The sequence below is a fragment of the Mchenga conophoros genome, linkage group LG20 (assembly GCF_057382185.1).
Source record: "Mchenga conophoros isolate Kocher_MC1m ecotype Shallow Benthic linkage group LG20, M_conophoros_male_GT1.1, whole genome shotgun sequence".
Lineage (NCBI taxonomy): Eukaryota > Metazoa > Chordata > Actinopteri > Cichliformes > Cichlidae > Mchenga > Mchenga conophoros.
In genome coordinates, this window is record NC_140545.1 from 31969599 (window position 1) to 31990086 (window position 20488).

The following is a 20488-nucleotide window of genomic DNA, read 5'->3' on the forward strand; positions in this document are numbered from 1 at the left end:
ATTCCACGACACACATACACTACTCTTGGCCAAATCCAGGAGTATAGAGGGGTGGGGGGACTAAGATTTGGATGGGATAAAAGATGCGAAAGGAACAAGCTTGGAACTAGGGGACTTATGTGACTCTGAACAAAAGCTGAGAATTGGAAGGTTTGAACTGATACTCTGCAGGGGCATAGGGGTGGAAAATTCAAGGCTTAAACTACATTCTCATATGAGGTTCATGTTAATTCAGACAGTACTTCTTATTAATCTTTTCTTTCGAAACAGCTGATAGTGTTTTTTCTACAGCAATATGGAATCAGTGCTTTATTTGATTTCTTTTTTCAGTGCAGCATGCAGCTACAGTTAATTTACACTGCATCAGGACAAATGGAGGAAAACAAATGCAAAAAGTACATATCTTAAAACATGAACTAGAAACTTGGGAAATGAGTAAACATGTAAAAGCTGATGGAAACAACTTTAATTAGGCGTTTTCACATTGGTGGAGTGTGTTTCTTGAAAGTAGACGCTTAATAAATAATGTAATATTAGCCTGTCAAGTAGGTTGTAAATAACAGAGATACGTGTCTGAGAGCATAGATAAAGCAATTTTAACATTTTCTGGGATTTGCACCTTTTAATTTGATGCTGTCTGACAGATGGCCAGTCTTAGACTTGACTACATTTAGTATGGTATGCGCTTCTTGCTGGCTTTACATTGTGACTTCATGTGGCAACAGGGTTGTCCTACGGCATTGCTAAATGGCATTGAGGACATATTTTCCTTTAGGGTGTGGAGAGGGACAGGCCAGGGTAGGAATTCATATGGGACCTGATCTTGTGATGGAATAAAGGCATTAATGTATGGGAAAAAATAGCTAAACTGTCTGTGTGGCAGAGAGCAACACGTAATACAGGGTGGGCCATTTATATGGATACGCCGTAATAAAATGGGAATGGTTGGTGATATTAAGGTCCTGTTTGTGGCACATTAGTATATGTGAGGGGGCAAACTCCTCAAGATGGGTGGTGACCATGGTGGCCATTTAGAAGTCAGCCATCTTGGATACAACCTTTGTTTTTTCAATAGGAAGAGGGCCATGTGACACATCAAACTTATTGGTAATGTCACAAGAAAAACAATGGTGTGCTTGGTTTCAACATAACTTTATTCTTTCATGAGTTATTTACAAGTTTCTCTTTGTTCACAGCCATTGACATGTCGAAGAGGTTAACACGTGAGGAGCGGATCGAAATTGTGTTGATATCTGGTGAACGCAGTAACCGGGTCATTGCAGCAGATTTCAATGCAAGACACCCTACGAGACCACCCATCTCCCATGCTACAGTTAGCAAACTGCTTGCTAAGTTTCGTGGAACTGGTTCAGTGTTGGATTTGCCAAAATGTGGAAGCAAGAAAACTGTCACTAATGAAGAAACATCAGTGGCTGTCCTAGCTTCATTCAGCAAGAGCCCACAGCGTAGCACTCGCCGCATGTCACTGGAGAGTGGCATTAGTCGAACATCCTTTCTGCGGCTATTAGCTACTCACAAATGGCACCCTTACAAACTCCAGCTACTGCAGCATCTCAACGAAGATGACCCAGATCGGCCACAGAATTTGCAGAATGGGCAAAACAAAAATTGGAACAGGACCCTCAGTTCACGCAGAAGATTTTGTTCAGTGATGAGGCAAACTTTTATGTGAATGGTGAAGTTAACAAACAAAACCACCGCTATTGGTCTGACACTAACTGGTTTGGTGTGGTATATGGGGTACAACGATAGTGGGTCCAGTCTTCATCAATGGAAACCTCAAGGCCACTGGATATTTGAAATTGCTACATGATGATGTGTTTCCCTCTTTATGCACTGAAGCTGGCATGTTCCCTGAGTTTTTCCAGCAGGATGGTGCACCACCACATTATGGGTGCCAGGTCCGAGCATTCCTAGATGAACAGTTTCCTAGAAAGTGGATTGGTCGTCGTGGGCCAGTTGAATGGCCCCCAAGGTCTTCCGATCTGACCCCCTTAGACTTTTATCTTTGGGGTCATCTGAAGGCAATTGTGAAGATACGAGATGTGCAGCACCTGAAACTACGGATACTGGATGCCTGTGCTGGCATTTCTCCTGCGGTGTTGCTATCAGTGTGTGAAGAGTGGGAGAAGAGGGTTGCATTGACAATCCAACACATAGAACTCATTTTATAAGTGGTTAGAAACTTGTAAATAACTCATGAAAGAATAAAGTTACATTGAAACCAAGCACACCATTGTTTTTCTTGTGACATTACCAATAAATTTGATGTGTCACATGGCCCTCTTCCTATTGAAAAAACAAAAGTTGTATCCAAGATGGCCGACTTCTAAATGGCCACCATGGTCACCACCCATCTTGAGGAGTTTGTCCCCTCACATATACTAATGTGCCACAAACAGGACTTTAATATCACCAACCATTCCCATTTTATTACGGTGTATCCATATAAATGGCCCACCCTGTACATCAATATAATATTATAAATACTATACTAACAATATAACATGAATGTTTAAAGTAAATGTGTATAACCATGATGATGGCCTTGACTTTTAACTGACGTTTGACTCTGAGCATGTCCTGATCCATTCAACAAGACAGCTGGGGGATGTTTTTACTGCCCCACCCAAACTGTGAAAGACAAAACAGTGTTAAGTGATGTCACTACTACTGCTAATGTAAACCAGCTGTGGACCTTATGGGCTGTATGGGACTTAAATTCCATGTGTTTTAGACCACAGATGTGTGTAAGTATGTACGTGTCTGTGTACAATTTGTCAGTAGTTGTCTAAGGAGCTTGGCAGCAGTTAAAAATCCAACTTCTCTTTAAACTCAAGCAAAATCACTCGCTTTTTTTCTGGGAAAAAAATAGGCTGAAAACAGGAAAACATATACAATGTTATTTATTTAGGTTTTTTTTTCATGTTAAATCCCATTTTAACTACAGAGTGCTAGTGAAATTAAATAGTCACACTGAAATATTGATGTGATAATGGTACGATACAAGATGGATCAAAAGAACAATGAATGCAGGACATTCCAGTTTGATATCAAAGTTTTCAAAGTTATTATCATTATTGTTATTGTTATTAGGCATGTCAGGGAAAACTGATGTTACCTGTATTTATAGGATTAAAAAAGGCATATTTGGACCATTAGATGCTGAACTTGATTCATTTCTAAATATATTTCTTTGTCATATAACCTAGATAAAATATCATGATGATGGGAGAAGTATATAAACACAATAAAAGTTATAAAATGAAGATCTTGGCACATAGAATGAACAATACAAGTATGGATACACAGAATAAAAACAAGTATATACAGTACTGGACAGAGAATAATACTAACAAATAGATGGGCAGAGGTGACATAAGGAGGCTCTGTGTCTAAAGTCCTTGTGAGTTTGTTGGTCAAACAGTGAGTAAAGAGGCCTTTTGGCTTCGTGATTAATGCCATGGTGTGACTTAAATGTCAATACTCGTTTTGCTTCACCATGGCGATTGTCCACAACTTGGTTAGCCATCATTTTACAAATTTCTACATTTTTCATGGCTGTCGCATGCGGTTAAGATTTATCAATCACTGACATGACTGATCAAAATGATCATGAAGCACACATATGTACATACAGTACAATAAGGAGGATAAGCGTAGATGCATGTATGGATATATACAGTCAATGCACAGTACAGATGCAAGTTAATACACTCATGCAAAATGTCATAGTACACACACACACACACACACACACACACACACACACACACACACACACACTTTCAACCACCTACGCACGTTAAGAATACAAGATGTATTCTTGTAAACAGATTTCAAGGCAGTGTAAGTTAGTTCCTGTCTGTCTGTTATGGTCTTACATTAATGTAAGGACACGTGTTGTTTAGGTGCTTTAGCTGTGTTTTCAGTTGGATGATTGGCTGGAGCATTAAACCAGATGACAGGCAGAGCCTCTGCTGAAGTGGACAGCACATTGCTGTGACTCCAGAGGCTGCAGTCATCATGGTAGCAAGCTGTGGTTAATACTAACATTATAGTCTTTTCACACCCAGAACTGCCCATCTCCTGTCTTTCTTCTCCTTCCTGACTGCCATCAAAACCCAGGAACCGAGTCTTCGTCGTGATTAATCAGCATCATTCATCTCTACCATTATTGTCATCATCAGACTAGTTTTCCTGATTTTTTTTGAGGCACGTAGCTAAAAGAGCAGGTAACAGGACCATATAACAACAGGAGTGTTTATGTAAGGGATTGCTGTAGTCCCTAAAGTCCACATTTCTGTGGCCTCTGTGTGATTAGGCAGGAGTGAATTCTGAAACAAAGATGTGTTTTCATCAGACGTGTCTGTGTGTATAGATGGGTAGTTCCTGGGATTCAATTCATTTTGGACTATTTCACAGCTCAGTGTCTGCTGTCTTGGTGGTGGAGTGGCCGTTGGTAGGTGGAGGAGGTTGGGTCTTTGCTGCCTCGGGGGACTCTCCATTTACGCTGGGTTTCTCCTGGGTCTCGGGAGTGGGGATGAGGGGGGCTACAGAAGCAAGAGTGCTCCCCTGGTTCTCCTGATCTGCTGGATAGGTCTCATCTGTCTGTAAATAGACCACAAGTAGGAGCTCATCAAACAAAGACTAGAAATTTTCAACTGACCATCACAATACACACATGAAATAATATAAAGTCGTCTTTCTGTTCAGAATTTACAATTGTTATAAAGATTTTTAATTAATCCAGGGTGCACGGTATGGTGTACTACAGCTTACAGTAACACCTGTGCCAGCATGAATATATAAATAAGTGAGTTCCACAATGGAAAGATACTCTACTGTATATTGTACAATATTCTTACCAGCTTCACTGCCTTGGTGTCAGTCCTGCGTTGGCAATAGCAATAACCCACAGTGATTCCAAGGGCAGCAAGCAGACCACTGACAAGTAGTCCCACAAACACAGAGGAATTTGATGATGACGACGACGATGATGATGATGATGATGATGATGATGATGGAGATAAATGTAATGATGGTGATGGACTTTTAGTACTTCCCACCTACAAAAAAAGTATAAAAGGACAATGTGTGATTAAAAAAAGTTATATGGGAACAGTTAAAAACACATTTCTGGTCAAAAAAGTCCAGAAGAAAATAAGAGGTGTTCTTATCTCAGTCATGAGATGCAAGTTGTGAGAGTGCAAGTTAAGTTCTCATAGCTGAGTTTTTGCTGTCTGTATCTGTGGTGGTGCATTACAATTAGAGAACTTTCACAGGGAGAGTAGGGTTCAAATTAAACGTGAAGCCAAATGTTGGCCTTTTATAATATGATTTGTAGCCGGTGTATAATGTCCATGCTGTCCTATTTCAATAAATAGAATAAAGAAGGAAGCGTGAGGATTGTCTATTTGCAAGTAGTTTAAAAAAGAAATTTGGAAACAATAAATAAATAAATATGATGATGATGATGGGCAAGCAGAAGAGAATGGATGGACAAATAACTTTTTTCTGAAATTCACCTTCTGTAGCTTTGAGAGAAACTCATATACAGTATATTAAAAAAAATATTATGAAGGGTTTTCACACAAAGTAAGAAAAACAAAAAAGTACATACTTGCTGTTATGTGGAAGGACAGTAGTTTCTGTAATAGTACACTTTTTCCATATGTCACTGTCTAGGCTGGAGCAATCTCCTACAAAATATATCCTATTTTGCAATTGCCTAATGCAATTTTCACTTTTCAGTACATAGTTTTATTCATACACATTGAGCACAGGGCCACCAATCAAACGTGTGTTTCAGACTACACACTGGCCTTGTGTGCCTTACAGACAAGATGCAGCTGAGTGAACTTGCTGACCACACCTTCGTTTTTTTTACCCACTTTAACCCTGAATAATGATATCATCATTGCACAACTTCAGGCTTTGTAACTTGGGAACACTTTTTATTCTTCTGTAATGTGATCCAGACTGCTTTCAGCATTCCCAGAAGACCACTGTGAGCTGTAACTTTGAATCCTCAGTTAGTTGGGAGTGGGCTCACAGCTGGACTCGTCTGTAATGCTCAGAGCTTTGAAAAGAAGAGGAAGAAACTCAGGAAGGCTGAAGTCAGATGACAAAATCAATCCCAGGGAATCTGTGCTGTTCTCCATCTGTTGCTTGTGACTGATCAAATCCTACATCTCATTCCTGCTTTGCTTGAACTTACATGACCATAGTTGGATGTTTAATTTGAATCGGCATATTTTAACATAAACAATTTATTTGATACTGAAGATAGAAGGAGAAAAACATGTGTTGGATTTACAGATTTTAGTGTTCTTATTTCCCATAACCTCCATTGTAATATTATAAAATGTGATCCACTGATACCGACTCTGTTATCAGTGTCATATCAAGCTATTTAGGAATTTCATGTTTAGTTTCAGGTTGAGTTGGACAGTTGATGGTCCTGGCTTGATGTTGCAGTAATGACCTATATAACGGACTTGTTGCGCTGTCTCTACACACCTGGAGTCACATATGGCACAATGTAGCGATGACTTCCGATGTAACATTTAACATCAAATTTCTTTTGTTGTTCGTCAAAAAATACATGTGCAATTACAGTTTAATAATGTGAGGATAAGTATATTGTATTACACAGTAAGATAAATCTGTAGTTCTTTCTGTAGGTCAGATATTTCTGTTTTGACAAACCTTAAAAAGAAATAAAAAATCTATAATATATTAAAGTTGTTGCAAAAAACAGTTGTGAAAAAAATGAGCCACACCTGTTCGAGTGCATGAGTGGAAACATTAGCTCTCCAGTTCATTTGTCTCCAGCATTGAGCACAGCTTCATGATTTACAACTGCTGAGGAATGTCTGAGAAAAGATCCACTTTTATGAGACCAATTTTTCCAACTGTAGGTCTTTAAACACATTCAGTTGATTCCTCCAAGCAGCACAAAACACTTCCTCGGGGCCCAAGGTGTAGGGAGCCAGATAAAGGGTCTTGGTTAGAGGGAATGCCACCAGGACGTGACTGGGATTAGCGCTGTCTCCTCTCATATCACTGTACTTATACTCCACATATATTGCACATAACTACAGCTTTTGTCATCCCTTGTAAATACATGTTTAAAAAATAAATGTCATCATTTATATAACATGCAGCATAACATATATAATTTTCATTTTTGCTGTTAGATTTATTGGTGATAGAGGTACTATTAGTTAATAAGTAGAAAATATGATGCTACAGGCCGGTATTTACCATTGTATTATCATTGCTGGAGTTTTCTTCATCCATTTGCGGTTTTGCCGTGAGAAACCAAAACGCACTGTCGTTACCGGAAGCCAAACTTTTGGTTATTGAAGTAATCAGGGAATCAATGGAGGTTTCGTTTGTCTCTGAAAATAAAGTTTAAATACAAAGTTTTGTCAGGCACCATGTCTTATGTCACAAAAGCATGTCTGTATATATTTTGAAGGAACTTGGCACTTTAAAATAATATCTTTAAAATATAGTGAAATTCTTTGGAATCCAGTGCTGTTCTCACATCCCATTATACATTTTTTGAAGGTTCTTACCGTTACTGACACTTGGTGTTTTGGTAGAGGCGGTGGTTTGGTCTTGACATATCACTACACCTGTAAGGAAGGGAGAGCAGGTGAATCACAGAAAGACAGAGACATCGAGAAAAAGGAATTGCAAATTAAACACTTTATAATTAAAATGGTAAAAAAAAAAAAGCTTCTTGCATAAATACACAGTTTGTCCCATATGTTTTGTCATTTCATTTCTTGCAAGTGCTCATAAAGTTTGATGCCAATCAGACAAAGCAGGGGTTTTTTTCTCGGCATTGTAGGTCCAAAGTATAATGTCATTTCCTATGGCAACATTAGCTAGCTTTACATTACAGTTCAAGCCTTATTTTGAACCTATTCTGTTGGATTTGCTTCAAACTTGCAGTGCAGCCCAAATGTTATGATTCCTTGGGAAGAGGACATTTATTTATTTATTATATAAAAGTGATAGTGAAGTCTCAAATGAGAGCAAGTACCAAATCTTAAACGATTAGCCTACAAATTCTGATGCAAACTAAATCAATCGGGTCCTACCTGAAGTACTATAATTAGTTCCATGATGTGTGCCACTGTCTCTGCTGCAGTTATGATTACATTAAATATACCAAATCCCACAAAATGAGTGTAGTTAACGTCTAGTTGTTTCAGTTCATTCATACAGGTTAAGGTTCCAAAGATAAAGTTTTTTCCATCTCCAGCATTGACTCTTGTCTTCACATCATCTGTAATTCTCAGATATCAAATATCAAAAACTTCTTACACTTGGTTTTCCACAGTTATGCCAGTGCAGTACTTCTTGCAGTTGCAACACACTGCTAATGTATATATAATCACCTTTAAGAAAAGATGTTTTATGTAAATATCTGTGAGGTTTTTTTTTCCATTTTGTTTGTTTCTAATAGAGGTTAAAAAGGTGGTTTGAACATCTTCTCCTGGTGATTTAAGCCTCAAGCCCACCCAAAAACATTTAACAGTTTGGCATATTTTCTTAAGGGTACTTGCTAATTAGTACTCACGGTTGTCTTAATTTTTACTCTCTACATCATATAAAAATGAGCAGCTAAGTTTCAAAGGGTCGTGACCTCACCACACATCCATCTCCTGGGAGAAATCTTGTTTATGTAATAACTTCTTTTGGAAATCTAATATCATAATCATATTATGACTGAAAATTAATCTTAACAAGTATTTTTATATATTGAAGACTAGACAGTGTTATTAAACGTAAATGCTCCGATAAAAAGCTCCTTTGACTTTTATTTTTTAAAAACAGCCGCAAAAAGATATAACTATGTAGCACAGCTTTGCCACAGTCATGAAGGGTAAATGAGACATAATCAGCATCAGGGATCATCCTGCCTACTGTATGATGGCGGTGTAATTCAATTCAGCCTGAACTTCTAAACACTCCCCTCCTCATGGAAGAAACCCAGTGTAGTGTGTAAACAATTTTACGTGTAACCAAAACTATTCTGCAATCAGAGCAAAATGTTTTCAGTGCACCACTATCATTATTTAGTGAAACACAACACACATTTATGGGACGTAGATTTAAGTGTTTAGCGTGTGTTTGTAATCCTATAAACATGGCTAATTTGAACATATTCTGGGGAAGTGCCAAGGTCACTTTGAAATGTTTTCATCCAAAACAAGAAGCTAGCGAATGGCCAATATGATGCATCTACCACTCTAGATTGGACCATGTAGGTTCTCTCCAGCAATGTGTCCTTTCTCACCAACAGCATCAAATGGCTGGATATTGACCAAAGTTGGTCATATGCTACAATTAAATTTGTAAATTGGGGTACAAATCTGGGCTATCAGATCATTCGATTAATTATGATTTAATCTGCTGTGTTTAATATGTCAAAAATAGCCAGCCTACCAAATTGACTTACCTTAGTTTATACCTCGTGACTCTAAATATTTCTTAGTGCAATCAGTATCAGTGAAAGATTTTAAAGCATTCCACTTACTAAGCAGTCTGTATGAATTGTAAGACACTGTAAATCCCTTTATTCTTATGTTTTATAAATGAAAAAAATCACAATTCAAGAAAAAGGTGATTACATTAATCCTTACATGTTGAAACATTATGGAATATGTCAAACCGTTATAGGTAGTAGTGCCTCACTACTGTGGACAGAGACAGCTTATACAATTGTGTGAAAAGTCTTCCTATGTTTCCAACAAGGCCCCCCTGGCCTCAACAAGAAGCCTTAGGCGCTCCAGTCTCAACACAAACACAGGGAAACACAAAAAAAATGCATAAACACATCCTTGGTCTCTCTCAGAAAGCATAAGGCCAAGACTGTGAGTAAATCTTGGGTGAAGATTGAGTAAATCTTGCTCATCACTGCTTGACTACATGAAGTGGACTTCCTGGCCTGGCTGTCCTCCTTTTAGCCTGGGTGATGTGGTGTGTAGCCAGATGTAAAGAACTAAATAATAAGTTAAATCAGATGTGCTGTACACTGTAGTTGTTGTTGGACAAATTAAAATTACAGACAGTGAGACAAAAGGTAAAACTTCTTTGAAAAAAAAAGAAATATGAGTCTCTTAAAGCACCTGCTTTGTCTGCTGCCATGATGTGCATGTATCTCCCAGGAAGTGCTTTGTTCTCTTTACATAGTTTATAGGACCACAAGAGTTTTTAACATGCTGCTGGAGTAATGAGATGCTGGTCTCAAGTTTAATCCAACTGTACTTCATGTACTTTAAATGGCAGGGGAATGTAAGCAACCCCTAAAGTCAGATACGCTGTAAACACTGTGGATGTCAGCCCCAGAAATAAAGCAAGATGATCCCTTGGGAGATTCTCAAGAATTTCACAAGTGACTGGATTTGTAGTAATGGATTACAGCATGAAAGGTCATTACAGAACTGGCAACCTGGATTGCACATCATCAATCACTACTTTTAGAAAAGCTTTGTGTATTCAGTCTATAGAAGATTCAAGTCTGTGCAGGGGTGCTATAGCTACATGTTGCAGGGAGGAGGCCGCGTATCATTATCATCAATTTATGCACTAAACTTGCTATGACAGCCAGACCTTTCATTTTTACATTTGGTTTTGTTTAATGCCAGACAACCTTCTTTCACCGCTCCTCCTCACTGGGGAAAAGTCTTCCCTTGCTGTATGCACTAACAGATGCAAAAACATAATTTCAAGAGCACGGTGCCAAAATCACAAGCTAGAGAATGTACAAAGCGTAATGTTCTCTGAAGATAGTTCAATCTGTCTAAAACGCAGTTGCTACCATGGTAAGGTAAGATTAAATACAGATTTTACTCCTGTGTGTTCATTTTAATGGTAGCTTCAGGTCTCTTCCTGAGAATGCAGCTTCTCTACTCATAAAAAAGTACGAAAATTAAACTTTTTATGTTATCCTGTGCTTGCTTCACTTTATTTACTTGATTTACTTTTAGCTATTTCCTACATTTAAAGGGCAGTTAAGATATTGAGTCCAATAGCAATAATGATGAGCATAACAATAATAAAAATGCACTTTTTTTTAGCATCAGAGGTTGAGCACTTCCTTTGAATTTCTAATTCAACCATGATGAAATTGAAATTGTTGATCTAGTGCTCAAACTGCATGAGTGGATTCTGCTACATACAATACTTGGAATGCTTGTTCTGAATTCATCATCATCATCATCATCATCATCATCATCAATACTTTACTTGTACTGAATAAACAGACTCCTTTAATGCACAAGTCTACTGTATGTCTGCCTATATATGAGAATAAGAATAGTTTTATTTCCCATGTCGCTGTTATGGGAAATAACTAAATATGAAACAAAAATCTCTCAGCTGCCATTGTGATTGTCTTCCCAGCTTTTGATTTTAGGGTGGGGAAGAAGCAGAAAATTGCAGTAAAAACAAACGTTGTCACACCTGATTAAGTGGTTGCAGTCAGACAGTATAAGCCGGGGACAGGAGTCCTTTACTTATGGTATTTGAGGATGAGGCCTGTTTCCTCTCTGGGGAGATTGGGGAGGAGGCCTGGAGAGGGGGATGAGTGGTGCAGCTGCAGCAAGTCTCCTTGGGGAGCTCTTTCCCTCCCTACATATGTGCTGTGCTGTGAAATCAGTAACATCATGCAAAAGGAGAAAAGTCTCAGCCCTAAACCTTGGGGCTTAGATTTGACCTCCACCCAGACTGTAGAGACAACACCTTGGATGTCATAATGAGCCACACCCTCCTTCCATTACTTCACCAGATGTCCAAAGCAGAGCCCAAAGTCTCCCATCACTCATCCCTTGCTACTCCTAGTTGTTCCTATTAAGAGGAATTCTGTTTTATATTTCAAATTTAAGCAGAGATTCTTTTCAATCCTGCAGGCCTTCAAGAAAAATATAGATCTTTTCATAGCATAAACCAACTAAACACCAAAAAAACAAGAAAACAACAGCACACTAAATCACTACAGTTCCGTTTATTGCTATTTGGTGCAATGAAAACACTTGGAATATACCAGTTAATCAGTGAACATAAGAACTAATTTTGCTTCTGCACAGACGGTTGGCAAATGTTGACTTTTTCCACCCTGCACACGCCCCTGCTTTGAAACAAAACACAACCATAAAAAAACAACCCAAAAACAATAATAATTAACAGGCTTGGAATGTTATCCATGCACATCCTATTGTATGACAGGATGTGGATATCACAGCACACAGTGACCTCTTTGAACTACAGGGACAAACATGCTGGAAACTACAGATAACAGCCATCACCAGGAACATACTCTTGGAGTGGAACTATAATGCCTGTTGTTAAGAAATATAACCTGGGACTGTTTTTATTAGGAAGATTTTACTTACTGATATTCTACCCAAGCCTATTGTGTTTCAAAAGCTATAGTACTGAAAAAAATGTTTTTCAGCAATAAAGCAAAAAACAAAAAGGTAACATTATTACTGATAGCAGCCGCTCACTGTTGTTTTTATTCAACCTCTAATTTACTCATTAAAATCGTTTCAGCAGGGCAGTGAAACTCAAAACCTATGTTTCCAAAACAGTCTATCCATTTTCTTAGTGGATTAGAAACTGGACACACCAGCTGTTCCAAGAGGCGGCAAGCTGCTCTCCTTTTCTATCCATGGATTGATTTCAAGACATGTTTCATGATACTCTGTTGGGAAAGAAAAAAGAGACTGAAACATATCGCTCTAAACAATCTGGCTTTGATATTACTGAAACTAAGGAACCAAATTGGAAGAGGAAGCCAGAGAAGTAACTGTAATAACTCAAAAACCTTACGCATTTCTAAACAATGCAGTATCTCCTACAAATGAAAACACTTGCCCAGAAACATATACGCTACAAATGAATGTGGTGTTCCAACCAAGGGCTTTTAAGAACAGCAAGGGGTGCAGTCTTATGCTTTCAATTAGGATGTCTAAAGTATGCCTTCAACAGTGTGCCATTTAATGAACATTAATTACCAAGAGCTATTATTTTGGCAGTCAAAACCCCCCACTAATGCTCATTAAGAGCTTTTATCCCCCTGGGTAAACAATATAGCCCTCTTTAAGGAAATCCCAGCCTGGGTATCCAACGTAGATTATGTAGTTTATGCAGTGATTGCATTCTACTGGTGTTACGACATCCTCATAACTTTACATAAGTCAGTGAGGACAATCTGTTGCTTACGTTTTAGCAAGGGAAAAAGCAATGATGACATAATAAGTGAAACGATTTTTCCAAGTTCTTGTTTTAGAAATCACACTTATTTTCTGTTCATTAGCTGAATATAGAGCTGAGGTTCATCTGAGCAAAGGTGTTAAGAGCTTCTCATCCTTTGGACATCTCATACTGCCAATTTTCAATTAAATGAGAGACTACTTTTTTTTTCTTTCAATCCTAGCAGCTGTAAAATTGCAGCAGGGGAACAAGGAACAATAAGCTCACCAGAACAGCAGTAATTGGAAGAAGGAAGATTTGAATGGTAGCACAGCTTCTGTTTTTCATTGTTGTGTGAATTTGAGATCCTGTTTCTCTTTCTTCTTTCTTCTACCTTATTATTCTAGTTGCTCCGTTCTTTGCTGGTTAACTACCCCTTCAGTTTTCATACAATTTCCACCATTCAAACTCTGCTAACGGTTGGTATATCTTTTGGTGCTCATAACTTTTATACTTTTTGAAATATGAAGGTTTTTATGCCATTTTTTGGCCCATTTTGATGAATGGAACCACATTACAAGTGTGTTTGCTGATTTAGCTCACAAGGGTGAGCTGTGTATCAGGTCAGTGAGACGAGCAGCTGTTTTGTGACTCGGAGGACTGGGTTTGAATGTCAGCCATGGCTAAATTTCTTTTAAGCAAAATTTATTTTAAGTTCAACTTTTTCACCTCTTTTTAGCACAAATTTCAGCTTTTTAACTCTTTTCAGCACAAATTCCACTTCTTCACCTCTTTTCAGCAGAAAGTTCTGCTTTTTTTAACTGTTTTCAGCACAAATTCCGCTTCTACGCCTCTTTTCAGCAGAATTTTCTTTTTTTTTCACCTCTTTTCAGCAGAAAGTTCAGCTTCTTCAGCTGTTTTTAGCAAATTCCACTACACAGAATTCACACTGCATTTTTGCAGGAAATGCAACTTTTTCTAGTTAAGATTGTTTCACAAGGTAAATATTGTTGCTAGACAATCTATTTATTGAAGTAATTTCCTTTTCATGGATGATCATTAGTTAGCGGCTTTGTTTTGCTTTTCATTAACATCATTTTTGGAAGGAAGTTGGCTCCAAATAAAGATAATTCAGAGAGAAATACATTTCAAAATGTGATTTTGCGCATGTGGGTTCAGAGATATGGTGTCAGAATGTACACTGATACAAGCTGTTTATTCACATCTAACCCGGTTTGCACATTTAGAAATCGCTAAAGCAAAATGGCTGGTTTTACAGAACACAGGCTTCAGGTTTAATTGCTTTGCAAGCTCACATGGCTCCTCAACCATGACTTTGGGCCCAAGTGAACACACACCCTAGGCTGACATAAGACCATGATCTGCCAAGGCTTACATAAAAGACCCACACCCTTCAGCAGATGACGTGACTCAAACTTCATCATCACAACTTGAGACTGAAAGAATGCTGGTCAATAGCCGAGGGCCATGAGTGGCAATATTCTGGCCATGTTTACATTGGCAAAGTTGTTTTCTGAGAAACAAAGTTTCAAAAATGTGTGTGCAGAGACATATCAGGGCTTATTTTCACTGAAGTCTGCTCTTTCACTTTAAAACATTAAGTCTTGACCCTTTCATCTTTTACTTGTTCTTGTTCAGAACGAATTAGTCTCATATTTTTACAGATCATCACAAAGTACTAACGGCTTTTTACTTCTACACATGTGCAAAAATGCACACAAGTAACTTAATAAGAAACTGGAATATTCCAACCATGAATGAAACTTTTTTCACTATGATATGTAGCAGCAATTGTTCTATCCTATTCTGCTCCGCCTGAGGCCCTGACTTAGCAACAGAAACAGTCATTGTAGATGACAAGCTGAAGTAAGTGAGACAAGATGTTTTTCCCCTTCTCCAGAGCAGATTTAAAGCTTGGGTTTTCCCCTGAAATCTTGAGAGAGAGAGAGAGGGAGAGAGACCGCTTATAACACACTCCAAAAGGCAATGAATGACATCATCTAAGATTTTAGTCCATGGCCATGTCAGCGCTGCATATTTGCACGCCTGCATAGATACTGAATTACAGCCATGGGAAGTGAGTGTATAAACTCAATCTGTTTGCAGTCAGGGTGAGAGACCTGTTTATATGTGACAAGGATGTTTGCTCTGATAAACCAAGTGAGTAATTCTGGGGTTAAAAGTGAAGGAAATTTGGTTCCAAAAAAACAGTTCTTTGAATGGCCACTTGAGACTGATTCTGCAAGTCAGTGCCCAAGATGCCCAAGTTAATGTCCCAGCAGTAGAAATAAACATGTTTACACCCTGATACAACAAAAAAGCAGTCTTTATCTCAATAGCAAATCTCCACCTTATGAAAACTGTGCAGAGGGGACACTTTTTTTTATAGTTCTTTGCACGTTTGCAGCAACATGACATTACTGCTAAGCCAAAACTTTTTGTTAAACATCCTCTATAATATGCTGCTGACATGCCACAGGCACATAAAAAACACTCTGACCAGTTGAGGGACTCTATCTCTAAGGGTGCCTTGTTGTATATAACATCTGGTGCTGGTGTGTCCTTTATTATCCTTTGTTTCAGTAGCTAGTCATCACTCCTGACTGAAAGCAGCCCATTGGCATTTTGGAAATGCTCCAACCAAAGGCCGTTTCAAGTCGTTTGGTTATAGCAGTTTTGTCTTTATAAAAAGTCTTTACAGCTGTCCATTCCTCCCACGTACAACAAGCTGAAAGTGAGAACCAACACTTCATTTACCTTCTAATACTCTGAGACTTTGAGATAAACTATTATTACAACACCGGTCACAATGCCAACATACCAAATTGCGAAAGGTTTTGTATGATGTGGGACTTTCCAAGACTTTGCAAAAATGTGTATTCAAGGTTCCCAGATATCAGAGAGTTCTGATACTACTGCAACCACAGAAGCTGGTATTGGCAAAAGAAATCAATGACAATTTGTCTCTTGTGACCTAGAGCTGGGACCCATGTAAACTAAATCAAAACAAGAAACAAAATAATCACACGCACACACAGAATGGCAGAGCTGCATGAAGACACAACAATCCATCACATATAATTAGGTGAGAAATGTTCAGTTTTTGTTTTTCTGAGCCGTCTGTGACCAGATTTGTGTAATCAAAGGACTGCTGTTGGATGTGGTGAGAAGCGTAGGACGGGTGAGCAGACAACACAACTGCGGAGTTCTTAAAGTAGAAATCAGAAGCTGTGTGCTTAAACCTAAAACAAAGGTGCAATGTTTATATCCTTTGTTTCTGAAATGCTAATTAAGACCACTGCTTAAACATTGATTTGCAAATAGAGCAAAAGGCGAGGCGATCATGGCTGAAATCATAATAAGAAGTGAGTGAAAACAAACTCAGTTAATTAAATTATACAAAATTCTTGACATAATAAAACTAGACTAGATTAGAACACAAATAACCAGGGTCACTGGGGCTCAGGTGCTTTAGCGCTTTAGTAATTACAGGTTTCATCCCTGGTCTGTTCACATGCCAATGTTCTTTGGCAAAATAGTGAGCCACAAGTTGTTCTTGAAGTCAAGTGAGTCCCTTTCATTGTAGGTCCATTACTGTATGAGTGCATATCATTCATTGCTTAACACAAATAAACATGGTTGGTTATTAGATCACTTGTCAGACATAATTTCTCACGTTTTTAAATATTAGAAAGACTGAAGGAGTAGCATGTTGCCTGAACAGTAACGCCTCTTGAGGTGACTTTGTGACTTGTATACTAGGCTATATACATCGAAAAAAGTAATCTGCGTTGACGGGGTGTGCCCAGAGTAATTAGATTTCTATGTAAATTTAATTACCATCTGTTAGGCTGCTGATGCAGGCAATATGGCTCTTTACTACACTACAAACATGTTCTGCCATCCCATGATTGTTTCCCCTTTAAAAGTTAAGCTTCAGTTATTTTCCATCAATCTTGAAAACTCCTCTTAGTGTTCCCAAGGTCACTCCAAACATTTACCTCCCCTGTGGCCTTAGCTCTGCAGAAGTCGTTACATTGGGCTGAACTAGAACTAGACCTGGTTTACAACAAGCGAGGAAGCTCTATCGTCCAAGCCATACATTACCCTGCAATTAACGTCAGGCCTCGGACTGATTTGGAGTGGACTGCCCAGTGTGTCCACACGCATCCGCATAATTGCACACTTGTGCACACAAAGGCACACACATTTACTATAAGGAACACAGATGAAAGAACTATTTTTGCTCAGTGATGAAATAATATGAAATGTGGTTACTTTTACACATGTAGTACATGTGCAGCTCTCTAAATACATTCCGCATAATATGTGTGTGTGTGTGTGTGTGTGTGTGTGTGTGTGTGTGTGTGTATTCTGAGACTATATTATGTGTGGTTTACTAGCTCCACGGAGATACACTGCAGGGTATAAAGTATAATGAGTATGTACAGCAGCTTCCACTTCTGAGCAAAGCCTTTGTGTCTGCTGCTACTCCACTGCTAACCATGCCTCTTTGCATTTGTGTGCAATCTCATGGTGGAGCACATCAAAGCAAATCCCCAGCAAGTTTGTAAGCTACTGTGACATAAACAAAATCTTGCTGATGGAGTAGAACGTTAGACACTTTTAGATAAAAAAATAAATGAACTTCACACAATATATAAAACTCTGTTTGGATAGAATAACTAACTAAGGATGAATGCCCGAAAATGCAAAATAACATACTTTAATAAATACTTATTACAGTACTCACTGCTAAGGACCAGAGTGCAGAGAAACAGAGGTTGAGTCATCTTTCTGTAGAGTCCATTCATTCTCCACGTTGATGTAGCCATCCTCTTTGGTCTCAGTTGGTGCTGGGACTGTGTTAGAGCAAAAAGTTTCTACACACTGAAGGTTAGTGTGAGGGAGGGGAAGCAAAGGGTCGTCGATGAGGTCTGATAGAGGAGAAAGATAGAGCCTGGTTTGTGTTCTCTTTCTCTTTATATGGCCCGACTCTTTGGCCTCTCACTCTGTGCTTTTTCCACACCCCCTTTCTAACTGCCTCCTGCCCATTTCCCCCAGAGCAACAGTCCCTCTTCCTCCCTTTACTGTGTTCCTGTGTGTGCTCGCATGATTAGCTGGCCAGAATGGGATAATGAGATGTTATTGGGAGATACTTGGCATCAGACTAAGCTTTATGTGTTGTAGGTTTGTTTCCTGGTGAAAATATTTGTCTTCTTTCACAAAAGTGTGCACATTTTATGCACTGTTTCGATTTTTCTGCAATTTGGTGGTTGTGCTTAGACTTAAGAAAGGCTTCAGGTGATGCTCAGCAGAAATATGAGCCATTTCTATTGACCGGTCTATGAAAAACAAGTGCAAAAGTACAGTACAAAGATGTAGGCAAAAGTGCAAATGTAAACAGAGTTTTGAGAGAAGACAAAGAATTGTCTGCAACACATTTGACTTCAATTTGGCTAAAGATTTGCAGAAAGGCAAAAAAAAGAAAGAAGAAGAAATGGAAAAGAAAAAAGGAGAAACAGAAGCACAATATGTTGCAGTTTTGCTTTTTCATAATTCATCCATTCATTTTCTTAACTTCACATCCAATTCAGGGCTGGAGCCTATCCTAGCTGTTGTGGGGTGGGGAAGTGGGGTCCAACCTGGACACCAGTCCATTACAGGAGTCTTCTTGCTGTGAAGTGCGCCACTTTGATGATGCACATGGTAAAGAGGAGGAAGTCTTCTCATATTCTACAAAGTGTGAACTTGCATTGCTAAAAAGGCCTGTGAAAACACATGACATCACACACAAGCTTGGCTGCAGTTTTTGTGTGTCCCTGGTGGACTAAATCACCAAAAGCCAAGAGTGAGTCATCTGAATGGCACAAAAACACATGCATGGTTTGATATACTGTACTCTGCATTTTTCAAATGTCGTAACACACACACACACACACACACACACACACACACACACACACACACACACTGAGATTATAGACAAAACGTGTTTTTTTCAAAGTCGCACCACATCAGCTAAACTGCTACACTTACATGTGGGTTGTTGTAGGAGTTTGATGTGTGTGTTGTTCCACATATCTGTGTCAGCCACATCTGGAATCACTGCAGTTCCACTGCTGGGTTTTTGAGGACTGCTAGGAGACGTGCTTGTCAAACAATGCAACCATATGAAGATCGATGCAGTCAAGATCAGGCTGATGTCTGGGAATAGGCGTCCCTGGTGGTGACCTTCCATGTTTTCATAACAGCTATTTTCTAAGAGGAACTTAAAAGTCAAAAGTAAATAAGAATTTTTAATCAGCATTTGTAAAGATTTGAAGTCTGAATTTAGGACTTATGTTACGTTAAATGTTGCTCTGTCATAATCTTTGCAGTTATTTGCCATATCATGAACTTATATGTATCCAAACATCTCACTGGAAAATAGTTCATTTTCTTAACTGACTCAAAACTGTGTTTTTAATCCATGTGTTGGGAAAGCCAGTTAACGGAATAATCTTAATTGAAAAAATAATTTTGCATATATTTGTTTGAAAATTATGTTGCATTATGATTTTATTAATTACATGTCTTTAGTTATTAAAAACATTTGAAACAAACATAATTAAAGTCGGTATGACAATAAACAACTAGGTGTATTTTAAGGTCAAACCACTCATTTTCACATTATAACAGTACATAAAAATAATTGTGAATGGCTCCGACAGAAACTGATAAAAACTAAAATCAGCATAAATAAGTAAATAAATGCAACCTGGTGGATCATGATGAGGTCAAATTTCCATTAAGAGCAGCAGACCAGTAACTTATGTCAAATAGAAATCTGATCTGATTTGTATCTGTGTTTGTGCTTTGCCCCACTGAACGTACAGCATGGGTCTGGCCTGTTTACAAATCCTGATATTTCTATGAGATTTTCTCTCTTCTTCGCCCTTGCTAACTTACCATTTGACTTATTTTTCTTGAAATAAACAAAGAATTCTCTGTGCAGTGAGGAAGGCATTGCCAGGACATCACGAGGATCAGCACATGTTAGCAGAAAATCTGACCCTCAGGGCCCTTTTTTTCCTTCTTTTTTAAAGGACATTTTGGAGTTGTTGGTTTTTTTGGTGTTCTAGATCAAGCTCTGAGGAGCCGTCAGTGGAGACATACATGACATGTGAGTGATCAAACATAATTTTAGAGCTGATATTGAAGTAATATTGTTAAAAATTAAAATATA

At 38.4% G+C, this 20488-nt stretch overlaps 1 protein-coding gene across 1 annotated transcript; it reads right to left on the minus strand.

Annotated features, from left to right (window-relative positions):
* Positions 1–2911: 2911 nt before the first annotated feature.
* cd34 (CD34 molecule) lies at positions 2912–18245 on the minus strand. The gene is made up of 5 exons (XM_085260558.1): positions 18014–18245; positions 7608–7667; positions 7291–7427; positions 4890–5090; positions 2912–4632 (listed from the first exon to the last, which is right to left on the minus strand). Exons 1-5 carry the CDS (start codon positions 18093–18095, stop codon positions 4441–4443), a joined length of 672 nt encoding a protein of 223 aa, XP_085116684.1. The 5' UTR covers positions 18096–18245; the 3' UTR covers positions 2912–4440.
* Between the last annotated feature and the right edge of the window lie 2243 nt (positions 18246–20488).